The sequence below is a fragment of the Eleutherodactylus coqui genome, chromosome 2 (genome assembly GCF_035609145.1).
Source record: "Eleutherodactylus coqui strain aEleCoq1 chromosome 2, aEleCoq1.hap1, whole genome shotgun sequence".
NCBI lineage: Eukaryota > Metazoa > Chordata > Amphibia > Anura > Eleutherodactylidae > Eleutherodactylus > Eleutherodactylus coqui.
Window position 1 is genome coordinate 322766306 of NC_089838.1, and position 25139 is coordinate 322791444.

The window sequence follows — 25139 nt, forward strand, 5'->3', positions numbered from 1 at the left end:
ACCCAATGTACCTCACATTGTAATTGTTGTATTGTTTTGCATTTATCCATGCCTGAAAGCGCTGCGGAATAAGTTGGCGTTATACAAATAAAGATTATTTTATATATATATATATATATATGTATGTATAGATAGATAGATAAATAGATAGATAGATGTATATCTATCTATCTATCTCTGCTATATATATATTAGATAGGATCTATCTCTCTCTCTCCTCTCCTGCCCCAACCTGGCTGCTGCACATTACAACACTGTTCTCAAACTGGATGAAGCGGCGCACCCCGACACCTAAGCCATCTGAAGCAGACCGCGCCAACCCTGGCTCAAGCCTTAAACGCGCTTCATCCGGCGGTGCTCTAGAAGTGCTGAACGATTGTGGAGAAATTCGCAAATGTCCGAGACTTTTTACACTTTAAATTCAAGTTCAGAACCTACAACCTCGCGCTCCACCGCGCCAAACAAGTCTACTTCACCTCTCGTCTCCTCACTATCACACAACCCTAAACGGCTCTTTGACACTTTTCACTCCCTTCTCAGCCCTAAACTGCAGCCCCCAGTGACGGATCTCAGTGCTGAAGAGCTGGCTGCTTACTTCAAAAAGAAAATTGATGACATCCATCAGGAAATAACTTCCCAATCCCAGACTAGCCCTGACCCTAGTCTGGTCAGCACTGCATCTAGCCCCTGCTCACTGTCTGTACTTAGACCAACAACAGAAGAAGTCTCCAGATTGTTGTCCTCTACTTCATTCCCTCATCTGAATCTACCACCCAGCCCGGGCTCTCCGCTCTGCCAACGAAATCAGACTAAGTGCCCCTTTAATTCGAACCTCTCATTCCCTCCTCCAAGACTTCTCCAGAGCAGCACCTGTCCTCTGGATTGTGCTACCCAGAACTATCCAGGCAATCCCTGACACACTAAACTTCAGGCGTGCTCTAAAAACGCACCTCTTCAGGGAGGCATACCATATCCCCTAAACCAAACCCCTCTGTACTCCACCTGATAACATGCTCCCTGTGCTACCGACTGCTAGCCACCATCAACCGCCCCCTGCAGTCACACCGATTTAGCCAATATACGGCTTATGTCTGAACATTGTCTATGTGTATAGCATCCCTCACCTCATCATACCGTGCTCATCTCCACCCCACCATACCGTGCTCATCTCCACCCCGCCATACCGTGCTCCTCTCCACCCCGCCATACCGTGCTCCTCTCCACCCCGCCATACCGTGCTCCTCTCCACCCCGCCATACAGTGCTCCTCTCCACCCCGCCATACCGTGCTCCTCTCCACCCCACCATACCATGCTCATCTCCACCCCACCATACCGTGCTCATCTCCACCCCGCCATACCGTGCTCATCTCCACCCCGCCATACAGTGCTCCTCTCCACCCCGCCATACAGTGCTCCCCTCCACCCCGCCATACCGTGCTCCTCTCCACCCCACCATACCGTGCTCATCTCCACCCCACCATACCGTGCTCATCTCCACCCCGCCATACCGTGCTCATCTCCACCCCGCCATACAGTGCTCCTCTCCACCCCGCCATACAGTGCTCCTCTCCACCCCGCCATACCGTGCTCCTCTCCACCCCGCCATACCGTGCTCCTCTCCAGCCCGCCATACCGTGCTCATCTCCAGCCCCTTTATCTTCTGTATCAGCCCATTACTTGTAGTATGTAAGCTCGTTGGAGCAGGACCCTCACCCCTACTGTTTCCATCAACTGATTACTACATGTCACAGTGGTTTTTTGTATCTGTTCTCTCCTGTTTTGTAAGCGCTGTGGAATATGTTGGCGCTACATACATAAAGATTATTATTATAGATAGATAGATAGATAGATAGATAGATAGATATGAGATAGATAGATAAATATGAGATAGGAGAGATATGAGATGGATAAATATGAGATAGATAAATATGAGATGGATAAATATGAGAGGGATAGATATGAGATGGATAGATAGATAGATGGATAGATAGATAGATAGATAGATAGATAGATAGATAGATAGATAGATAGATAGATAGATAGATAGATAGGAGATAGATAGATATGAGATAGGAGAGATAGATATGAAATAGATGGATATGAGATAGATAGATAGATAGATAGATAGATAGATAGATAGATAGATAGCAGATAGATAGATAAATATGAGATAGGAGAGATATGAGATGGATAAATATGAGATAGATAAATATGAGATGGATAAATATGAGAGGGATAGATATGAGATGGATAGATATGAGATGGATAGATATGAGATGGATAGATATGAGATGGATAGATAGATAGATAGATAGATAGATAGATAGATAGATAGATAGATAGAGATAGGAGATAGATAGATATGAGATAGGAGAGATAGATATGAAATAGATGGATATGAGATAGATGGATATGAGATAGATGGATATGAGATAGATAGATAGATATGAATGGATAGATATGAGAGGGATAGATAGATAGATAGATAGATAGATAGATAGATAGATAGATAGATAGATAGATAGATAGATAGATAGATAGATAGATAGATAGATAGGAGATAGATATGAATGGATGGATATGAGAGAGATAGATATGAGATAGATAGATATGAGATAGATAGATAGATATGAGAGAAATGGATAGATATGAGATAGATAGATATGAGAGAAATGGATAGATATGAGATAGATAGATGATAGATAGATAGATAGATAGATAAATATGAGATAGGAGAGATATGAGATGGATAAATATGAGATGGATAAATATGAGAGGGATAGATATGAGAGGGATAGATATGAGATGGATAGATATGAGATGGATAGATATGAGATAGATAGATAGATAGATAGATAGATAGGAGATAGATAGATATGAGATAGGAGAGATAGATATGAAATAGATGGATATGAGATAGATAGATAGATAGCTAGATAGATAGGAGATAGATAGATAGATAGATAGATAGATAGATAGATAGATAGATAGGAGAGATATGAGATGGATAAATATGAGATAGATAAATATGAGATGGATAAATATGAGAGGGATAGATATGAGATGGATAGATATGAGATGGATAGATATGAGATGGATAGATAGATAGATAGAGAGAGAGAGATAGGAGATAGATAGATATGAGATAGGAGAGATAGATATGAAATAGATGGATATGAGATCGATGGATATGAGATAGATAGATAGATAGATAGATAGATAGATAGATATGAATGGATAGATATGAGAGGGATAGATAGATAGATAGATAGATAGATAGATAGATATGAATGGATGGATATGAGAGAGATAGATATGAGATAGATAGATATGAGATAGATAGATAGATATGAGAGAAATGGATAGATATGAGATAGATAGATATGAGAGAAATGGATAGATATGAAATAGATAGATGATAGATAGATAGATAGATAGATAGATAGATAGATAGATAGATAGATAGATATGGAGATAGATAGATAACAGACGGATATGAGATAGATAGATAGATAGATAGATAGATAGATAGAGAGATATGAGATAGATAGATACGGATGCAGCAGACTTTAACTTGACCCAATATGTTTGCTTGTCCTTCTTTTTGATCAATTCGTACCTGTGGCACGGGATTACCTGACACAAAGCAGATTATATTGAGCACATTGTGTCCGCCTGTCCTGACTAATCTTATGGCAGATGTACAATGTGAAAACTAAAAATGACTGTAGATGAAAAAGTACACAGGGACCTCTGAATACGGCTGCGGTATCACACGGCACGTCCATCAGCAGGAAAATATCAGATCTTTATTTACAATGAAAACAGAACATTTAAAAATAAATCGATGCAGCCCCTACACACACTGTATGTGCGGCCCCTATACAGGCTGTGTGAGCGGCCCCTACACATATTGTATGAGCGGCCCCTATACACTCTGTATGAGTGGCTCCTACACATATTGTATGAGCGGCCCCTACACACACTGTATGTGCGGCCCCTATACAGGCTGTGTGAGCGGCCCCTACACATATTGTATGAGCGGCCCCTACACATATTGTATGAGCGGCCCCTACACATATTGTATGAGCGGCCCCTACACATATTGTATGAGCGGCCCCTACACACACTGTATGAGCGACCCCTATACACTCTGTATGAGCGGCCGCTACACATATTGTATGAGCGGCCGCTACACATATTGTATGAGTGACCCCTACACATATTGTATGAGCGGCCCCTACACATATTGTATGAGCAGCCCCTACACATATTGTATGAGCGGTCCCTACACACACTGTATGAGCGGCCCCTATACATATTGTATGAGCGGCCCCTACACATATTGTATGAGCGGCTCCTACACATATTGTATGAGCGGCCCCTACACATATAGTATGAGCGGCCCCTACACATATAGTATGAGCGGCCCCTACACATATTGTATGAGCGGCCGCTACACATATTGTATGAGCGGCCGCTACACATATTGTATGAGCAGCTCCTACACTTATTGTAAGAGCGGCTCCTACACATATTGTATGAGCGGCTCCTACACATTCTGTATGAGTGACCCCTACACGCACTGTATGAGTGGCCCCTACATATATTCTATGAGCGGCCCCTACACATATTGTATGAGCGGCCCCTACACATATTGTATGAGCGGCCCCTACACATATTGTATGAGTGGCCCCTACACATATTGTATGAGCGGCTCCTACACATTTTGTATGAATGACCGCTACACATACTATATGAGCGGTCCCTACAGATTTTCTATGAGCGACCCTACACACACTGTATGAGTGTCCCCTACACATATTGTATGAGCAGCCCTTACACATATTGTATGAGCGGCTCCTTCACATTCTTTATGAGCGGCTCCTACACATTCTTTATGAGAGACCCCTACACATATTCTATGAGCGACCTACACAGTATGAGTGACCCCTACACACTGTATGAGCAGTCCCTACACACTCTGTATGAGTGTCCCCTACACATATTGTATGCGTGGCCCCTACACATACTGTATGAGCGGTCCCTACACATACTGTATGAGCGGTCCCTACACATATTCTATGAGTGTCCCCTTCACATATTGTATGAGCGTCTCCTACACAGACTGTTCCTGGGACCTCTTTTCATACTTCCAAGATGGCTGTGGAGATTTTTAGACTATCTGATGCGACCTGGGTACTGGGGGGGATTCATAGTCTAAGGGCTAGTTCACACGAACATCATTTTAACGCAGAGGTGGAGCGTCAAAAAAGCGCATCTAAAAGACCCAGTGGTTTCTTATGGGTTATTGTAAACTAACGATATTTTTTAGGTATTGCATGCAAATGATCTATTGAATGGAATAGGAACTTAGCCCTGCAATATCAAGCCTGGCCACTGCAATAGGAACAGCACTGTCTGCTCTCTTCAGAAATCAACTCACTGAGAATGCACCGGACCAGCAAACAGCTGATTGGTGGGGCCCCTGGGTGATTCACTCCCACTGATCTAGTATTGATGATTTATCCTGAGGCTAGACCATCAGTATTTTACAATTGGACAACCCCTTTTAGAAAAATGAAAATAATTAACTGATATGCATCTAATTAACCCAAATCAAGTATATCATGGACATAATGGTCCAAGTGTCATGGCATCTTTGTAAGCGGCCCATGACCTTTTTTTACTTAGGGTCCCAGATCATGTACAGTCCAGAGCTGTCTGGCAACCTCATAACCTCAATCTCCGTATGGTGTTGCATAAAAATGATTGGCACAGACCAAAGTTCTTGAGAGTCCATAAACATAAGAACATCCATCTACAGGTTGCTCATCTGTAGACCAGAAAGGTGCTATCATCAGCTGGCGCTCCCAGGATGCACAGCAGTTGGACAATATTTTTCCGGAGATGGTTTATAAGGCCTTCTTCAACAGAAGTAGACAGGAACAAGGATCCTCCAAGGAGCTCCTCTCCGTAGACTCAGTAGTAGAGTGGACTCACCCAATAATATGTAATGGATGAGATCGTAATCTCGATGGAGACCTCAGTAGAGCACAAGCTGACGTTCTTTTTCGATGCCATACTTCATTTTGTGGGTCTCAAACAGATCCTTCAGCTTCTCTACATACAGAGCGTGGAGGGATGCGATGTCCTCAGAAGAAGGAGAGGGGTTCTTTTCAACTGGGATAGGAGCCCCAACTGAAAGAGAAGGGTACAGATGAGGACATACGAGCAGAGCTACAAATACGAGTATTGGAAACGACAAACTAAACCAAGTTGCCCTGTCACACTGAAGTGGAGTGACTAGTCTCGTTCTGGGCTGTGTGTAGTATACAAACTCTCATCATCAGTCCTGTACGATGCTGTAGACTTAGGAGGGTTGTCCAGTTGTAAACGATTGACGGTCTTTCCTTAAAACTTGGGGAGAAACAAAAAAGGCAGAGAGCGCACAAGGAAAATCCTCCAAGAAGAACTGATTAAAAAGTGAGACTGCATGATAAGTTAATCTGGTTTTTGAAATATTATTAGAGTCTGATGTCCAGTTTTTTTGTGGGTCGTCTCTGCACAGTATATCAGTATGTCTATGGAACCCCAGATATCTGCACAGTAAACCTCTGGGGGCACATATGTGGCACAGTATACTTCTGGGACTTAGTAGTCCGATGGCGAATTGCTGGGAGTTGTACTTTCTTGAGTTTTGTTAGTACAACTCGTCTGGCAAGTATGCAGGTACGAGACCCAGTCAAGTATGGGGCCCAATATTTTAGTTTCCCGTTTCCTGCTGTTGGGGCACTAAAGCAATATCACATTGTTTCTTCAGTTCCCAAAGCAAAAGAAAATGGAAAAACTGAGTCCCAGAGTTTTGTTCTACTGATGTATTGGGTTCCAGATGCTTCCAGAAGTCTTGTTTCACTGGTACTTGAGTTTACAGAACAATGTCAATTTGATGTTAAGAATAACAGCAGAATAATTTGGGAGACCTAGAAGAGTTCTGGAGTTCATAATCCTGACCACTGGGAATCCAGAGCAGAAAGATTGGGGATCAAGAACACTGGCGTAACTATAGGGGATGCAGGGGATGCGGTTGCACCCGGGCCCAGGAGCCATAGGGGCCCATAAGGCCTCTCTTCTCCATAAAGGGAGCCCAGTACTATGAATAAAGCATTATAATTAGGGGCCCTGTTACAGGTTTTGCATTGGGGCCCAGGAGCTTCAAGTTACGCCTCTGCGTTAAGGGGTTAAGAGAAGTTTGGGAGCCCCAAGATACACATTTGCATCTGGGCCCATGAGCTTTCAGCTACGTCCCTGCTCCAGAACAACATACTATTGAGGTCTGTAGTTCTAGACGAGTGCCGTTTTGATGCTTTGGATTGCAGAACAGTATGATATTGATGTACGAGGTTCTAGAACACTGCCATTTGGATGGTTGGGGGTTCAAGAACAATACTATCTAGATCATAATAGATGATCACATTGAGAACTAAGTGTTCCTCCGAAGGTTCTAGGTCAATGAAGTGTCAACATCAGTAAGAATAAATGGGTGAATGTTGATAGTACAGAAAAGAATCATAGAAAGCGGCCATGTACTTACCAATGTATTGATACGAGAGGGCAGGTAGGACCACCACATCCCTCAACATGCAGACAGCCAAACTGATATATGGAGGAGCATTGCACAGGTGCAAGGTACTAATGAACAACCACTCACACACCTTCCTTCTACTGAGGGAGATGGCTGCTTAGCACTATACTTGCACATAGATAAAGCATACCAAAGGTATCTATGCTAAGCAAATGGCTGCTTTCTGTGATTTTTTTTCTGTATATTCTCTTTTTCAGTGATTTAAATTGATAGTACAGAAATAGTATCCAAAACTGATTAATTAGAACTTTGTTCCACTGATGTACTGGGTTCCGGATGCTTCAAGAAATCCAGAAAAAATTACGCTGGAACTCAAGATTACAGAACAAGGGTAATTTGAAATTATGGGTTCTAGAACAACAGCAGGTTGAAGTTTTGGAGACCTAGAAGTCTTCTGAGTTCATGAACAATATGATCTCGATCACTGGGAATCCAAAGCACAAAGAGGCTAAGAGGACTCCAAAGAGTGAACAAGCTAGACCTTCAGGCTCCTGAGGTTTGTGCTTCTAGATCTGTGTAATTAGATTGCTCGGGGTTACAGAAGAGTATGACATTGATGTGTAGTGTTCTAAAGCAGTGCAATATGGATGTTTGTGGTTCTAGAACAATTATTATCTAGATCGCAGTAGAAGGTAACATTGAGTACTGGGTTTTCCCTAGAAGGTTCTATATCAATGAAGAGTCAACATCAGTAAAAATAAATGGGTGAATTTGCATGGTAGCTGTATACACCGTGATCTAAGAGAGGTTTTCTACCTACCCACTGTATACACTGGTCTTCTGTGGGGGAGTAGCCCAAAGCTATATTGGAACACTCCTCGGCCATGGAATAGGGGTAGTGCTAGCCCCATAACCCTCTGCAGCTTCTCCTGGGCGGTCCGAAGCAGAGACCCAGGTGGGTTGTTGACTTGATAATAGAGGTTGTTCTCTCCGAATGATAAAACGGGGACCAAATGGGCCCTGTATAAAAGGAAGGGGAACATGAGAACCCTAAACACAAGTAAAGGACTCCCAACAATCATAGTTAATCATCATTTTAAAGTTTTCTTACCCATGGGTCAAGGCCAGTTTAATGAACCCAATTCTCTTTAGGATTTGAAGGGTCAGTTCTCCAGGTTTTGCATCTAGAGCTTCAGGAGGACCCCCAACTGCTATAACCACAGCTTGCCCGCCACTCTTCTTAGAGAGGATGTTGGAAGCACTTCTTTTGTCGGAGGATACAAGGCCTGAAATTAAGGAAATTAATCATGAAAAATTGGTAATGAGATACATAGACAAAAACAGCCTCAAGAAAAGGTCATAAGATAAAGGTATCGGAGGAGATAGAGGTGGGCAGGGCTGGGCAAAGAGTAGGTAAGATGGTTGAATAGAGGGTCATACTTACTCCCACTCATTATATATTCCCGAAAGAATGGGACTCGGAACCAGACTGGCAGCATTAGGAGATGAGGCCGAAGACCTGGGAAGAGACTTGAAAATCCTGTTCCTTCTGTGCAAAAATTTCCAAATGCTCCAACTACAAGAACCCCATGAGGATGAAATCCAAAAATATAATTGTGGCGTGGATCAAGAGGGGACGTCCGGACAAGCTGTAAGACACAAAGGGGATTGCTCATAAGCCATAGGAAAAATGATTACTGAACTCTTCAATATTTAGCAGTATTTTACTAGTTGGAGCAGCTGTTCGTGCTCCAGAGCTGCTTTTCCTACAGTAATTAGGAACAAGAAGTTATAATGCTATGGAGGGTATCTTCCCCCCCCCCCCCCCCCCCCCCCCTGCAATTCTCACCAAGATTCGCAGGTTTGGCAGGTTGAACAATTCTAAAATTAATATGTCTAAATCGGAAGCTCTAAGCGTGTGTCTACCCACAGTAAAAGTCACCAGTTAGTCACAGTGTTTCCCATTGAAATGGAGGAACCCCAGTATTAAGTATGCGGGCACACATATATCCGGAGATCTGTCATCAATATATTCACTAAATTACGTCCCGTTACTAGAAAGTACTTTAAGGACTTAAAATAATTATGGCAAACATTCTTGTCCTGTTTGGCCATGTTAACCCTTTCCAATCCACTGTCTGACGTGTAAAGACATTCTGACTGAAGGCTGTACAGCTCCGATGTCGGAAGACGTCCGGCGGGGTATCCTTACTGTAGATTACTGGCTGCTCTGCTGTCAGGGGCCTCTCCAGCATGTCCCATACCACAGAACTGGCTCTAGCCAGCAGATGGCGCCATTGTGTAATGGCAGAAAGAGAAAGACCCCTAGGAAACCCTGAATCCAAAATTGGATTGCAAAGGTTTAATGCTCTCAAAATGGATGTTGTCCCTCGCTCCCTGTATCTGTTTCAGGCACTTCCCATTTCCCCCCAGAGGATTTCCTTAAGCAACTGAAAATGACATTTACTCGCTTTTTGTGGGGAGGGAAGCATAGTAGGATAGGCTTTAGGACACTTACAAGACCCCAGGGGTATGGGAGGCGCGGGGCTACCTGACCTTGGGATTTATTATCTGGCCTCCATAGTAATGTGCCTGTTTGACTGGCATTTTTACAGGGATTCTAAACAATGGATGAGATTGGAGCAGGATTAGTTGGAAACAAAAGTAGAGGCAGTTGTTTAGGATTGGTATATTGGTGATTGAGGAGGGATAACTCTGCAGGGTCATGGACTAATATCTCCCCCTTTATCTATCCTTATATTAAGTATCCCTCCTATCCCACTGACGGGTGTTAAGTGTGTGGATGTTTTTTCTTTCCCTCCCTCTCCCTATTGGGATATTTTAATTTGGGTAGTCGTACTAGGAGTTAAAATATAGAAAAGCTCAGAGTCGGGTTTAAAGAAGTTCATTCAGTGAAGGTTGAAATTGATTGAGATTTAACAGTCTAAAGGCCTATTTAGACACAACGATTATCACTCAAAATTTGATCAAAAGCCATCTTTTGCACAATAATCGCTGTATGTAAATGTGCCCATCTTTCAGTTTTCTGCCGAATGATGAATTTCAGTTCAGCATGAAATCCATTGTTCAGCAGAACAGCTGGTAAGCAGGACCACATGCTGTGCTCTGCCCGGGGAGTGCTGATTATAGCTGATTACATTGTCTCAGCTGTAATTAGCCCGGCAGAACAAAGGGGATGTATTCAGAGAGCAGCAGGTGCTCTGTTCCCTGAATACAGCTCCCAGGGGTTCACATGCTAGTATATGGTACTAATAGGCATTAGTACCAAGTAGTAGTTTTATGCAAAATGATCACTCAAAAGCCATCTTTTGAGCGATCATCTTTGTCTCTAAATGGGCCTTTATGAGGAATTTGTCACCTCTGGTATCTAATCAATACACAGGGTTCTGACATAGGTGAGAGAGAGAGAGAGAGAGAGAGGGAGAGAGAGGGGGGGGAGGGGGAGGGGGAGGGAAAAAAAAAAAAGCTCGGCACCCGGCGTCCCACATACAGAAATGCTTGAGTCTCCCATTGTAGTCAATGGGGTTCGTTACTCGAGTAGAGCTCTCGAATTTCATGAAAAGCTCGACTCGAATAACGCGGACCCGAGCATTTGAGTGCTCGCTCATCTCTAATTATCACTCAAAAGACGGCTTTGAGCGATTTTTGAGCGAAAATCGTTGTGTCTAAATCAGCCTTATCACTGATTGACCATGGCTGAGAGATACCTTAAAACAAAGCCCCTTGATAGCCACCATAAAAACATGAAAGGAGGTTAAGGGGTTAACAGTAGAAATATTTGCAGGTCTTTATTTGTGCCTTTTGTACTCACTTTGATAGGGAAGTAATTGGCAAAGTATTTCCATACAGTCCAGCTCCGTACCCACTCCGACCTCCGACCACCTGTGGATGGGGTGTCCCAGTCTATATACAGCCATACAGCGTAAAGAGCAGCCAGGGCCCAATACTGGGAGAAAACCAGGAGGATGTAGAGAACCAGACAGCACTGCGCTGGAAAGAGGGAGACACAAGGAAGGGTCAATGGAGCGGTATCTACCACCGCAGTCAATACACAACCTACAGATTAGAGAGGAACACCCTAAAAGGGCTGCAATATTGGGAGGTGTGAGTGCAGAGCCAAAAACGGATGGACAGATGGAAGGAAGGAAGACAATGGATAGATAGAGAGAAAAACAGAAATAAAGAAAGGCTAGAGAAAATACAGAAAGAGAGAGAGAAAGGACAGGCAAATATACAGAAGAGAGAGGAAAACAGAGGGGAGAGAAATAAAAGTAACAGAGAGTGAGAGAAAGGAAAAGAGAGTGAGAAAGAGATAAGATGAAAAGAAGATAGGAAGAGAGAGAGACCAAGAAAAAGAGAGAAGACAGAGAAGAGTCAAGAAAGATAAACAAAGGAGAAAAAATAGATAGATATGAGATAGATATGAGATAGATATGAGATAGATAGATAGATAGATAGATAGATAGATAGATAGATATGAGATAGATAGGAGATAGATATATAGATAGATAGACAGACAGATAGATAGATAGATGAGATACATAGATAGATATTAGTTACATAGATAGATATGGAGATAGATAGATATGAGATAGACAGATATGAGATACATAGATAGATATGAGATAGATAGATAGATATTAGTTACATAGAAAGATATGAAGATAGATCGATATGAGATAGATGGATAGATAGATAGATAGATAGATAGATAGATAGATATGAGATAGATAGATAGATAGATAGATATGAGATAGATAGGAGATAGATATATAGATAGATAGACAGACAGATAGATAGATAGATGAGATACATAGATAGATATTAGTTACATAGATAGATATGGAGATAGATAGATATGAGATAGACAGATATGAGATACATAGATAGATATGAGATAGATAGATAGATATTAGTTACATAGAAAGATATGAAGATAGATCGATATGAGATAGATGGATAGATAGATAGATAGATAGATAGATAGATATGAGATAGATAGATAGATAGATAGATATGAGATACATAGATAGATATGAGATACATAGATAGATAGATAGATAGATAGATAGATATGAGATAGATAGATGATAGATAGATAGATTTGAGAGAGATAGATATGAGATAGATAGATAGATATGAGATAGATAGATAGATATGAGATAGATAGATATGAGATAGATAGATAGATAGATAGATAGATAGATAGATATGTGATAGATAGATAGATATTAGTTACATAGATAGATATGAAGATAGATCGATATGAGATAGATAGATAGATATGAGATACATAGATAGATATGAGATAGATAGATTGATAGATATGAGAGCGATAGATGATAGATATGAGAGAGATAGATATGAGAGCGATAGATGATAGATATGAGAGAGATAGATATGAGAGAGATAGATGATAGATATGAGAGAGATAGATATGAGAGAGATAGATAGATATGAGATAGATAGATATGAGATAGATAGATAGATAGATAGATAGATAGATAGATAGATAGATAGATAGATAGATAGATATGGAGATAGATAGATAGATAGATAGATAGATAGATAGATAGATATGGAGATAGATAGATAGATAGATGGATATGAGATAGATAGATAGATAGATAGATAGAGATTGATAGATAGATATGAGATAGATAGATATGAGATAGATAGACATGAGATAGATAGATAGATAGATATGAGATAGATAGATAGATAAATATGAGAGAGATAGATAGATATTAGATAGATAGATATGAGATAGATAGATATGAGATAGATATGAGATAGATAGATAGATATGAGATACATAGATAGATATGAGATAGATAGATAGATAGATAGATATGAGATAGATAGATGATAGATAGATAGATTTGAGAGAGATAGATATGAGATAGATAGATAGATAGATAGATATGAGATAGATAGATAGATATGAGATAGATAGATAGATAGATAGATAGATATGTGATAGATAGATAGATATTAGTTACATAGATAGATATGAAGATAGATAGATTGATAGATATGAGAGAGATAGATGATAGATATGAGAGAGATAGATATGAGAGAGATAGATGATAGATATGAGAGAGATAGATAGATAGATAGATAGATATAAGATACATAGTTATGAGATAGATAGATATGAGATAGATAGATAGGTAGATAGATATGGAGATAGATAGATAGATATGAGATAGATAGATGGATATGAGATAGATAGATAGATAGATAGATAGATATGAGATTGATAGATAGATATGAGATAGATAGATATGAGATAGATAGATAGATAGATATGAGAGAGATAGATATGAGATAGATAGATAAATATGAGAGAGATAGATAGATATGAGATAGATAGATAGATATGAGATAAATAGATATGAGATAGATATGAGATAGATAGATAGATATGGGATAGATAGATAGATATGAGATAGATAGATAGATAGATAGATAGATAGATAGATAGATATGAGATAGATAGATAGATAGATAGATATGGGATAGATAGATAGATAGATATGAGATAGAGAGATAGATAGGTAGGTAGATAGATAGATATGAGATATGGAGATAGATAGATAGATAGTAGTACAGGGAGATAGAAGAGTACAAGGAGAGAGAGAGAGAAGAGTACAAGGAGAGAGAGTGAAGAGTACAAGGAGAGAGAGAGAGAGAGAGAAGAGTACAAGGAGAGAGAGAGAGAGAGAGAGTGAAGAGTACAAGGAGAGAGAGAGAGAGTGAAGAGTACAAGGAGAGAGAGAGAGAGAAGAGTACAAGGAGAGAGAGAGTGAAGAGTACAAGGAGAGAGAGAGAGAGAAAAGAGGGGGGAGAGAGAGAAAGGACACTACAATGTATAACTTCTAGGGAAACCTCCAAACACTGCTGGTGATGTGAGTGAATACCTAGTGACTACGCCCCCCCCCCCCCCCCCCCCCCCCTCATATCAGACTGGGGTCCAAGACTAGTCCCACTAGTGTACTGCGTGTGTCTGAGCCCCGTGTGGGGCCACCTGGTACTACAGATAGAACAGATGCTCTGGACCAACTTCCATGATATGTAGGTGTAACAAATTGTGTTTGACTGAGAACCCAAAATACCTTGCACCACGTACAATGGATTGTGGGAAATATTCATTTCTACAATACGCTGCCTAGTATTAACACTACCTCTCCCATAATGCACCACATCAGAGCAGACTCCATCCTGACCTAAGTAGAGAATTTTGAATGCAGCTCTGGATGTGATTAGAGTATTATACATACATGCCACCTATAAAGTATCAGTTGGCCAGGGATTGATTCCAGGCTCGTGCCATGGGTTCTTCTGGAAATGTCCACAGCACAATAACCAAACCAAGGAGAAATGAACAGCAGAACTCACCCAGAACCAGGAATGAGAAGGCCCACTGCAGCACCGCCGCCGTCTGCAGCCTCCTGTCCAGGGGGACATTTAATGGGGCAAACTGGATCCACATGATCCTTACAGACAGACGGTCAAGAGGACGAGCCATCTCCTCCCTGCAATATATAACCCAGCCACTACTCCCCAGGGGCCTGGTCTGTCTGAGACATAAGGGCCCAATGCAACAAGGTCACCTCCTCCTGAAAGCTGCCTCTTATTGGCTCTGAGTGGTTGAGAAATGGCTGGCACAAGATGTAGCAGAGTACAGAAGGGCACGAAGCCAACCAGACACAAAATGTGCAAGAGATTCACAATGGCTAAAAAAAGCAACATAAAAGTTCATGAAGCAATGCAAAAAATAACATATACAGTAACATTCAATAAACTACCTAGTAATCCGGAAAATCCAATAATCCAACATGGAACAAAACTAGACCCATGCACCCGTAAAATCATGCGTAAGGCTGGAACTCCACCTTTCATTTCCATTTCTCTAGATGCTCTACCTGAAAACTGTCAGCAAGCAGGACAGCTGTTGACTGATCCATTTTTTTCTTATTACATGTCTGTTTAGGACTTTGTCGTACATAACTGGTCACCTGCTGGCAATGGGCTATGGGTCCATTTGGTTAAGGGTCCAATTGTCCACAGCCATGCTTTCATCATGTATCATGTGTGCGTTGCACAGACGTGTGATTGGTTGTGAATGGAGTCAATGCAAGGCAATGGACCTGATCAATGCACACCGGCGTGTGGACGCTGCGGTACGATTGTGACATTACTGTGACTGGTGACAACCTCAATGGTGCCCGATGGAAGAAGAGTCAGCAACAAGTGAAGGCACGCTAGCATGGACCCTTTCCCTCAGAGAGGAATACTGAGGTTATGCGTTAGTCGCAGTAGAGTCACCATTTTACTGCTTCTCCCGGGGGACCAAAAATTAGTCAGAAACCTTACCTCATTAGGATGTTCATGCTCCCAAGTCTTTACAGTAGCCATAATTACAATATAACTAAAACCATATCAATATCTGTCAAGAATACCTGCATGCTGATGGTTTCCATGTAAATGTAAGGAGGGAGCCCAGGTTTGAGTTTGTGTTCTAATGAGCTCTGTTATGGTTCCTTTAGTTATGTAATTTGGATGGCAGTTTGTGTATTTCTCTATGGAGTGTTGTATGTGACTTCCCATTGGCTGCAGAGGTCAGGTGGGAGATCTGGAGTGCTTGAGATCATAGAGAGCTGCTAGCTGGAGAGCAATTCCAGTGGTACTGAGCCTTAAGAGAGACTGCCTTGCTAGGAGAGAGCGCTGCCAAAGCAGTGAGGAGTCGAGTTGGGGAGCCATGTGAGACGTGTCTGGGGGAATCTGTGCCTGCTGGAGAGGGACAGTGGCACAAGAAAGGAGACGACTGATGTCGAGAGAACAAAGCTGCAGGGACTACAGCTAGAGAGACTGCTACAAAGGATTCACATCCTACTGCGCTCTGTGACTCCTCTCTAGATGTCCAAAGCCATGTCACCAGGGGTGTAACTATAGAGGGCGCAGGGGATGCGGTTGCACCCGGGCCCAGGAGCCTTAGGGGGCCATAAGGCCTCTCTTCTCTATATAGGGAGCCCAGTACTATGAATAAAGCATTATAGTTGGGGCCCCTGTTACAGGTTTTGCATTGGGGCCCAGAAGCTTCAAGTTATGTCTCTGTGCAGCATGGCTTAGGTATGGGTACGGGTACAGATACAGATAGAGGGGGGTCCCAGCTCACATTTTGCATCAAGGCCCCCTGAGCCTTTAGTTACGCCCCTGCTTGTCACACACTGGAGATATGTAAGTGAGGTAGGCCCTCAGGAAAAGGCCCAACATGTGCACACGGGTAGTGACTTATATGTAGGCCTGCTAATGAAAATACACAAGCGTGCGCTGAGCCCAGAGGATCACGTTCATCTACCAGTTGTGGACAAGTTAATGGACACTTGTGTTACTTTCGGACTGTGTGCGGGCGACCGCCACTGCAGGGGTGAAACGTTTGGTGGTACTACCATGTGTTCTACAGTGAGGTGTGTTACTGATCTCTGTGATTTATAAGTACTTTTGAGTACTTTTAGCGCCTGCAAGTCACGTTCCGCAAACAAAGATGACATGACTAATCAGTCTTAACCCCTTAAGGACACGGCCTATGTTGGGGGATTTTCATTTCCACTTTCCAAGAGCCATAACTTTTTAATTTTTCCATCGGCGCGGCCGTATGAGGGCTTGTTTTTTGTGTGGTGAACTGTAGTTTTTCTTGGTACCATTTTTGGGTGCGTATAAAATAATGTAAAACTTTTATTATTATTTTTGTGAGAGAAAACGCATCAATTCTGACATTGTTTTTTCATTTTTTTTTTTAAGCGTCAATCATGCAGCATGAATGACACAGTACGTTTTTCAGCGGGTCAGTATGATTACAACGATACCAAAAATATTATCATTTTTTTCACTTTTGCACAATAAAACCCCTTTTTCTGGAAACTATAATTATTTTTGCATCGTTGCATTCAAAGCATTTTGCACTTTTTGGTAAAATGAATAAAATAAATATTTTGCCTCCATTTTTTTAATGGTTTTTGCAGGATAAATTGTGTGCTTAAACGATAGTACAGGTCGTTACGGACACGATGATATCACGTATGTGGAGTTTTTCTTACATTCTAAATTTTTTTCATACAAATAGAAAAAAATGAGCAAAAAAGGTCTTTTTTTTTTACCTTTTTAAAACGTTTTTTTTACACTTTTTCTTTAGTTTTTTTACACTGTTTATGTCCCTGAAGGGACCTGATCCATAGCAGCTATGATCGCTATGATAAAGCATTGCAGGACAGAAGTCGCCTTATCACTTGTAATAGCGATCATAGGCAATGCCAAAGCAGGATGCCTGTGCCTGGCATCCTGTTGCCATTGTAACCCATCGGCCCTCCGTGATTACATGGTGGGGGTCTGATGAAGTCACAGAGGGAGCGCCCTCCCTCTGTGAACCCGTTACATGCCGTGATCTACATTGATCGCGGCATGCAGGGGATTAACAGCGGAGGTCGCTGTTCTCATGCACCTCTGCTATTGCATCGGTATCGGTAGCAGCCAGTTCCCGCTGCCGGATGGCGCGGGCTTCATTCTTATCCCGCGTCATCCACATGCCGTAAAGTTACATCATGGTGCGTTAAGGACCGCGCTGCTATGACGCAACCTTAGAAAAATAGAGCATGTTCTATTTACTGTTTCATGCGACAGAAATATGTGCAAAAATACGGAAATGTGAACAAGCCCATTCTATCCACTGCGTATTGTGCGCGCAAATACACGTGTGAAGCCGCCTTAACGGGATGGTACCACAATGGCAAGTTATCCCCTATCCACAGGATGAACACAGGATAAGGGATGACTTGCTGATTGGTGGGAGTCTTACTGCTGAGACCCTTGCCAGTCTTGAGCACATGACTCCTGTCCCACGCTCTTCTGTCACTGCGGGGGTCACCTCTTCCCCTCCCGTAATGACATCACTGTAAATGGAGTGCTAGCAGAGCATGCACGTCCAGCGCTCCATTCATTTCAATGGGGCTGAGGAAATACCCAGGCGGCACCTACTGCTGCGTTGAAAGTGAATGGAGTGCTAGAGCTCTTGTGTGACCGGCGCTCCATTCAGTCTCCTCCCCACTCTAGGGAATCCAGTAACCCCACAGTGAGGAGGATGGGGGACATGGGATCCCCGTTCTGAATATCGGTAGGTTTCTCAGTGGTGATCCTCACTGATCAGCAAGTTATTCCCTAAAAACTTGCAATTGTGGTAAAACCCCTTTAAAGGAATGTAAAACGCCCCTCTGCACCAGAATATATGCTGACTAGCCCATGCAAAAACTGTAATTCGTATTCCCCTTTCTGTCCAGTGTTTCACAGCATCATGTGAACAACTCTGTTTCCAGGCTGTTCATGAAGCAGCTCTCTCTGTCTCTCTCCCAGTGGACAGTCCCAGCATAAGCTGAAGTACAACATATAATTCATGTCCCTTGTTGTATCCAACAGCAAAGGCATAGGGGGAGCACAAAAAGTTTCTGTGGGTACAGCAATCCCATGATGCCTCAGGAGAAAGACCAACTTTACATCCTCTTTTCCTTGGAGGAGCGTTCTCCTGTGCTCACTATCACCACCTGTTGTTCATTAAGTCAAGATGAAACCCCTTCTATGTAAGTCAGTGGATGTGGATAGACTCGGAACGCACTTTTTTAGCTTGTTTTTGGTCTTTGTGTTGTATGCCGTATATATCTTGCTCTGCAGCTCATAAACAAGTGATCAGAGAGGCACCTCTCATCATGCCGCTCGGGGACAGATCAAAAGGGAAGGCTTGTGCCAGCCTAATGCATTCAATCAGCCGTGACTGGCATGTAGCCCAGTACACGGCATTGTGTGTGATGGGTGCATATGAGAAGAGGATGGCATATCGGCATACACAACCACATACCTGGTTAAACCCAAGCCCTTTTGTGGATTTGAGAGGATATCTCCGAAATGTAAGCCAGGATCTGCACATTTTTAACTTGTTAGAGGCATCTTTTTGAGGAATTCCGTATGCCAGGTTGGGGCCCATAGAAACTATTTTGCAGTCTGTCACCAATGAGAGAGAGGCAACCATTGGAGAAATAGGGGTCTGTCTGTCTAATAGCTATCTATTTATTTATCTATCTCACATCTAATCTATCTATTTATCTATCTCTTATCAGTCTCATATCTATCTCATCTATCTATTTATCTATCTATCCATCGCATATCTATCTATATATCTCATATCTAATATATCTATCTATCTATCTATCTCATATCTATCTATCTATATCATATCTGCCTATCTATCTCATATCTATCTATCTATCTATCTATCTATCTATCTATCTATCTATCTATCTCATATCTATCTATCTAATCTATCTCATATCTATTTATCTATCTATCTATCTATCTATCTCATATCTATCTATCTATCTCATATCTATCTATCTATCTATCTATCTCATATCTATCTATCTATCTATCTATCTATCTATCTATCTATCTCATATCTATCTATCTATCTATCTATCTATCTCATATCTATCTATCTATCTAATCTATCTCATATCTATTTATCTATCTATCTCTTATCAGTCTCATATCTATCTCATCTATCTATTTATCTATCCATCGCATATCTATCTAATCCAATTAGCTATCTATCTCTCTCATATCTAATCTCTCTCTCTCTCTCTCTCTCTCTCTCTCTCTCTCTATCTATCTATCTCATATCTATCTATCTCATATCTATCTATCTATCTCTTATCAGTCTCATATCTATCTCATCTATCTATTTATCTATCTATCCATCGCATATCTATCTAATCCAATTAGCTATCTATCTCTCTCATATCTAATATCTCTCTCTCTCTCTCTCTCTATCTATCTATATCATATCTGTCTATCAATCTCATCTATTTATCTATCTATCTCATATCTATTTATTTATCTATCAATCTATCTCATATCTATTTATCTTTCTATCTATCTCTTATCAGTCTCATATCTATCTCATCCATCTATTTATCTATCTATCCATCGCATATCTATCTATTTAATCCATTTAGCTATCTATCTCTCTCATATCTAATATATCTATCTATCTATATATCTATTTATCCCTCTCTCATATCTAATCTATCTCTTATCTATCTCATATCTGTCTATCTATCTATCTATCTATCTATCTATCTATCTATCCATCTATCTCATATCAATCTAGCTATCTATTTCCTATCTATTTATCTCATATCTATCTATCTATCTATCTATCTATCTATCTATCTATCTATCTCATATCTATCTATCTATCTATCTATCTATCTATCTATCTATCAGGGTCATTGCATACAGTCTATCTATCTATCTATCTATCTATCTATCTATCTATCTCATATCTATCTATCTATCCGTCTCATATCTATCTATCCATCTATCTATCTCATATCCATCTATCTTCTATCTTCTATCTATCCACCTTCTATCTATCTATCTATCTATCTATCTATCTATCTATCTATCTATCAATCTCTCTCCTATCTATCTATCTATCTAGCTATCTATCTTCTATCTATCTCATATCTATCTATCTATCGATCTATCGATCTCATATCTATCTATCTCACACACCGCCTCCTTGGAAGTCATGTATGATATTTTGTGACTAAAGTATTGATGACCTATGGTAAGGTGATGAGTGCGGTCAACCTGAGGGCATTAGAGAATATTTATGCGCCCATGTGAATATTTATTCACACAAGCGAACAGATGAGGAAACATTCATTTTCAGGTGTAAAGCTCTATACCTGAATGGTCGGAATATTCTGGATTCCCACGGATGGAGGCTAAGCCCCGCCCCCTCCCTGAGCCCGTAAAGTTTTGGCTCTCTGCACGCTCATATAAAAGCCAAGAAGCTGCCTCACAGTTCTAGTCCTGAGCGAGCATAGAGCGGTGCAGCAGACACCGCCATACGGCAGAGAGCGAGCCCACAGCCTCAGGGGGCTTATGTACCGTGGTGGCAGCCATTAACAGGGGCATTGCAGAGGGCATTTTCTTCATGTTGGGGAGATGCCCAGAGAAAGAGACTCTTAATGGAGAATCAGTCAGACTGTTGGGGTGAAGCGCCCCGCAGCTCACGGGAGGAGAGGAAGTCCCCCTCTCCGCAGTACCCGACATTGCGGTGCTGGTGCCAAAGAATCGCCACGGGCCCTATAGATGAAGAATGAAGGGAGCAGCGAGCATTCAATCAAGCGAGGAAGAGTGAACTACGACATCTGGGACTGAATGACATGGCGAGGGTGGGGATGAAGGATTCATTGGACTGTGGTTATGTGACGCTAGTGTAGGGGGATAAATAATGGCGCCAAAGTTTGGTGTTATAATGCAGTTAAAGCATTCTGTCATAAGGTCACTGTTCCTATGGGGCATTTGAGGTGGGGTCTACGGCCATAGAGATGACATACCACTCCCCACACCTGTACTCTACCTCCACCAACCTGAGAGGAAGGGATCACCAATTCATGCTACCTGCACCAAATCCTGACCTCCCATCAGTCCGGTGCAACAGAAGTCTGATTCATCTGACCAGGAGATAGTTTTCCAATGTCCACTGATACAATTTCTGCACTCTAATGGGAAATACAACAGTATCCGTAACCCAGAAATATCGCCCCCACCTCCGACGTACGTAATCACACCTTGATGATTCTAGGTCAACTTGTGCTTGTCTGCAAAATGCCTGAGGTGGAGTAAAGCTTATGTTGGAGCATATGGCAGCTCATCCCTCATCATGTACTAACAGTGTGAAAGACTTGGGTCAGGAGAGGTATGGTTTTTCCTTAGGGAGAGCACCTAGAAGGTGTGAGGAGACTTATAAGGTCATCCATGCTCCTCTGGGAAATATGCAAATAGGAGATGGAACAATACGTCTCCAGCGCCACCTATTGGAAGGCAGCATTCCTGCAAGTCAAAGTCAGACTTTTTATAACAATGACTGTATCGGGGGTTTTGCCCCTTTATCACTGAGCAGCAGGTTTCTGGCTTGGCTGGTGAGAGGCCTATAGATGTGTGTCAGAAAGGGTATCATTTCTCCTTAGTTGTCTTTTCCTTCTGGAGAAGATTTCTGCTTTGGCTCATATTCCCAGTCATTGTTACAAGGCTCGTTACAAGGTCGGACATTGACTTTCAGAAATGCTGCTTATCGATAGAAGTCACTGCAGAGGTATTGTTCCATATTATCATTTGCAAATTTCCCAGAGGAGCATGTATGGCCTTATAAGTGTCCTCAGTCACCTTCTAGCTGCTCACCTTAAGTACAAACCATACCCTTCCTGACCCACATCTATAGGCTTCCCACTCAGCCAAGCCAGCAAACTACTGCACACTGATGAGGGGCAAGAATCCCAAAATAGTCGGCCTGTACATGTTCTTTTTTTCTTTCTGGAGAAAAATCTAGCTTTGCCTCATACTCCCAATCAGACTTCCAAGACTTGTAAAAAGTCAAGGACATTGACTTGCAGGAATGCGGCCTTCCAATAGGTGGCACTGCAGAGGTATTGTTCCAGCTTCCCTTTAAAAAGACATGATAAAATAGCTGTGTGCGGTCAGAATTGTTCAGTGACTCTTAATATTGGTGTGATACATCTTGTTACACCACTTTCCGGCGGTATGAACTTGGTTTCATCATTAGCTGTAAATTTCCACTCAACCCGGCTGCATCTTCAGACTATTTTCTTAGTCTGCCTTTTACCCTAAATTACAGTTTATTTATGTTGCTGCCCCCTTCGTCTGTTTAAGATTTATTCCCCTTGACAATCTAGATATCCTCTTTCTTCTGCAGCTGAGAGCAAGAAATTCATGGTCAGCCATATTGGAATTATAGAGTTGAGTCACCTGCCTGAATACCTGTCAGCACCGGCACAACTCTCTCTGCCCACCATATCTACTCCCTCGTTTTACCACTTTCTCAACTGCTTCTTGTTAATGTAAACATTCTTCATATTTGCTTATTATTTAAACCTTCACATCTGGAGGGATTTCTTAAGAACTTAAGCATCATTCATCATATATTTCAAAATATAACATGTAGAAGAATATAACTACTATAATACTGCTCCTATGTACAAGAATAAAACTACTACTATAATACTGCCCCCTATGTACAAGAATATTACTACTATAATACTGCCCCCTATGTACAAGAATATAACTACTATAATACTGCCCCTATGTACAAGAATATAACTACTATAATACTGCCCGCTATGGACAAGAATATAACTACTATAATACTGCCCCCCTATGTACAAGAATATAACTACTATAATACTGCCCCTATGTACAAGAATATAACTACTATAATACTGACCCCTATGTACTAGAATAAAACTACTATAATACTGACCCCTATGTACAAGAATATAATTACTACAATACTGCCTCCTATGTACAAGAATATGGCTACTATAATACTGCCCCCTATGTACAACGATATAACTACAATAATACTGCCCCCTATGTACAAGAATATAACTACTATAATACTGCCCCCTATGTACAAGAATATAACTACTATAATACTGCCCCCTATGTACAAGAATATAACTACTATAATACTGCTCCCTGTGTACAAGAATTTAACTACTGTAATACTGCCACGGATGTACAAGAATATAACTACTATAATACTGCCCCCTTTGAACTAGAATATAACTACTATAATACTGCCCGCTATGTACAAAAATATAACTACTATAATGCTGTTTCTATGTACAAGAATATAACTACTATAATACTGCCCCTTATGTACAAGAATATAACTACTATAATACTGGTCCTATGTACAAGAATATAACTACTATAATACTGCCTCCTATGTACAAGAATATAACTACTATAATACTGCCCCTTATGTACAAGAATATAACTACTATAATGCTGCCCATATGTACAAGAATATAACTACTATAATACTGCCCTCTATGTACAAGAATATAGCTAATATAATACTGCCCTCTATGTACAAGAATATAACTACTATAATACTGCCCCCTATGTACAAGTATATAACTACTATAATACTGCCCCCTATGTACAAGAATATAACTACTATAATACTGCCCCCCTATGTACAAGAATATAACTTCTATAATACTGTCCCCTATGTACAAGAATATAACTACTATAATACTGACCCCTATGTACAAGAATATAACTACTATAATACTGCCCCCTATGTACAAGAATATAACTACTATAATACTGCCCCCTATGTACTAGAGTATAACTACTATAATACTGCCCCTATGTACAAAAATATAACTACTATAATACTTCTCCTATGTACAAGAATATTACTATAATACTGCTCCGTATGTACAAGAATATAACTACTATAATACTGCCCCTTATGTACAAGAATATAACTACTATAATACTGCCCCCTATGTACAAGAATATAACTACTATAATACTGCCCCCTATGTACAAGAATATAACTACTATAATACTGCCCCCTATGTACAAAAATATAACTACTAT

General features: G+C 41.2%; 1 protein-coding gene across 1 annotated transcript; it reads right to left on the bottom strand.

Annotated features, from left to right (window-relative positions):
• Window positions 1-6047: 6047 nt before the first annotated feature.
• On the bottom strand, window positions 6048-15102 carry LOC136610280 (2-acylglycerol O-acyltransferase 2-like). The gene is made up of 6 exons (XM_066589513.1): window positions 15009-15102; window positions 11419-11597; window positions 9031-9235; window positions 8698-8872; window positions 8407-8606; window positions 6048-6202 (listed from the first exon to the last, which is right to left on the bottom strand). The coding sequence occupies exons 1-6, from the start codon at window positions 15100-15102 to the stop codon at window positions 6048-6050; spliced, it is 1008 nt and encodes a 335-aa protein (XP_066445610.1).
• Between the last annotated feature and the right edge of the window lie 10037 nt (window positions 15103-25139).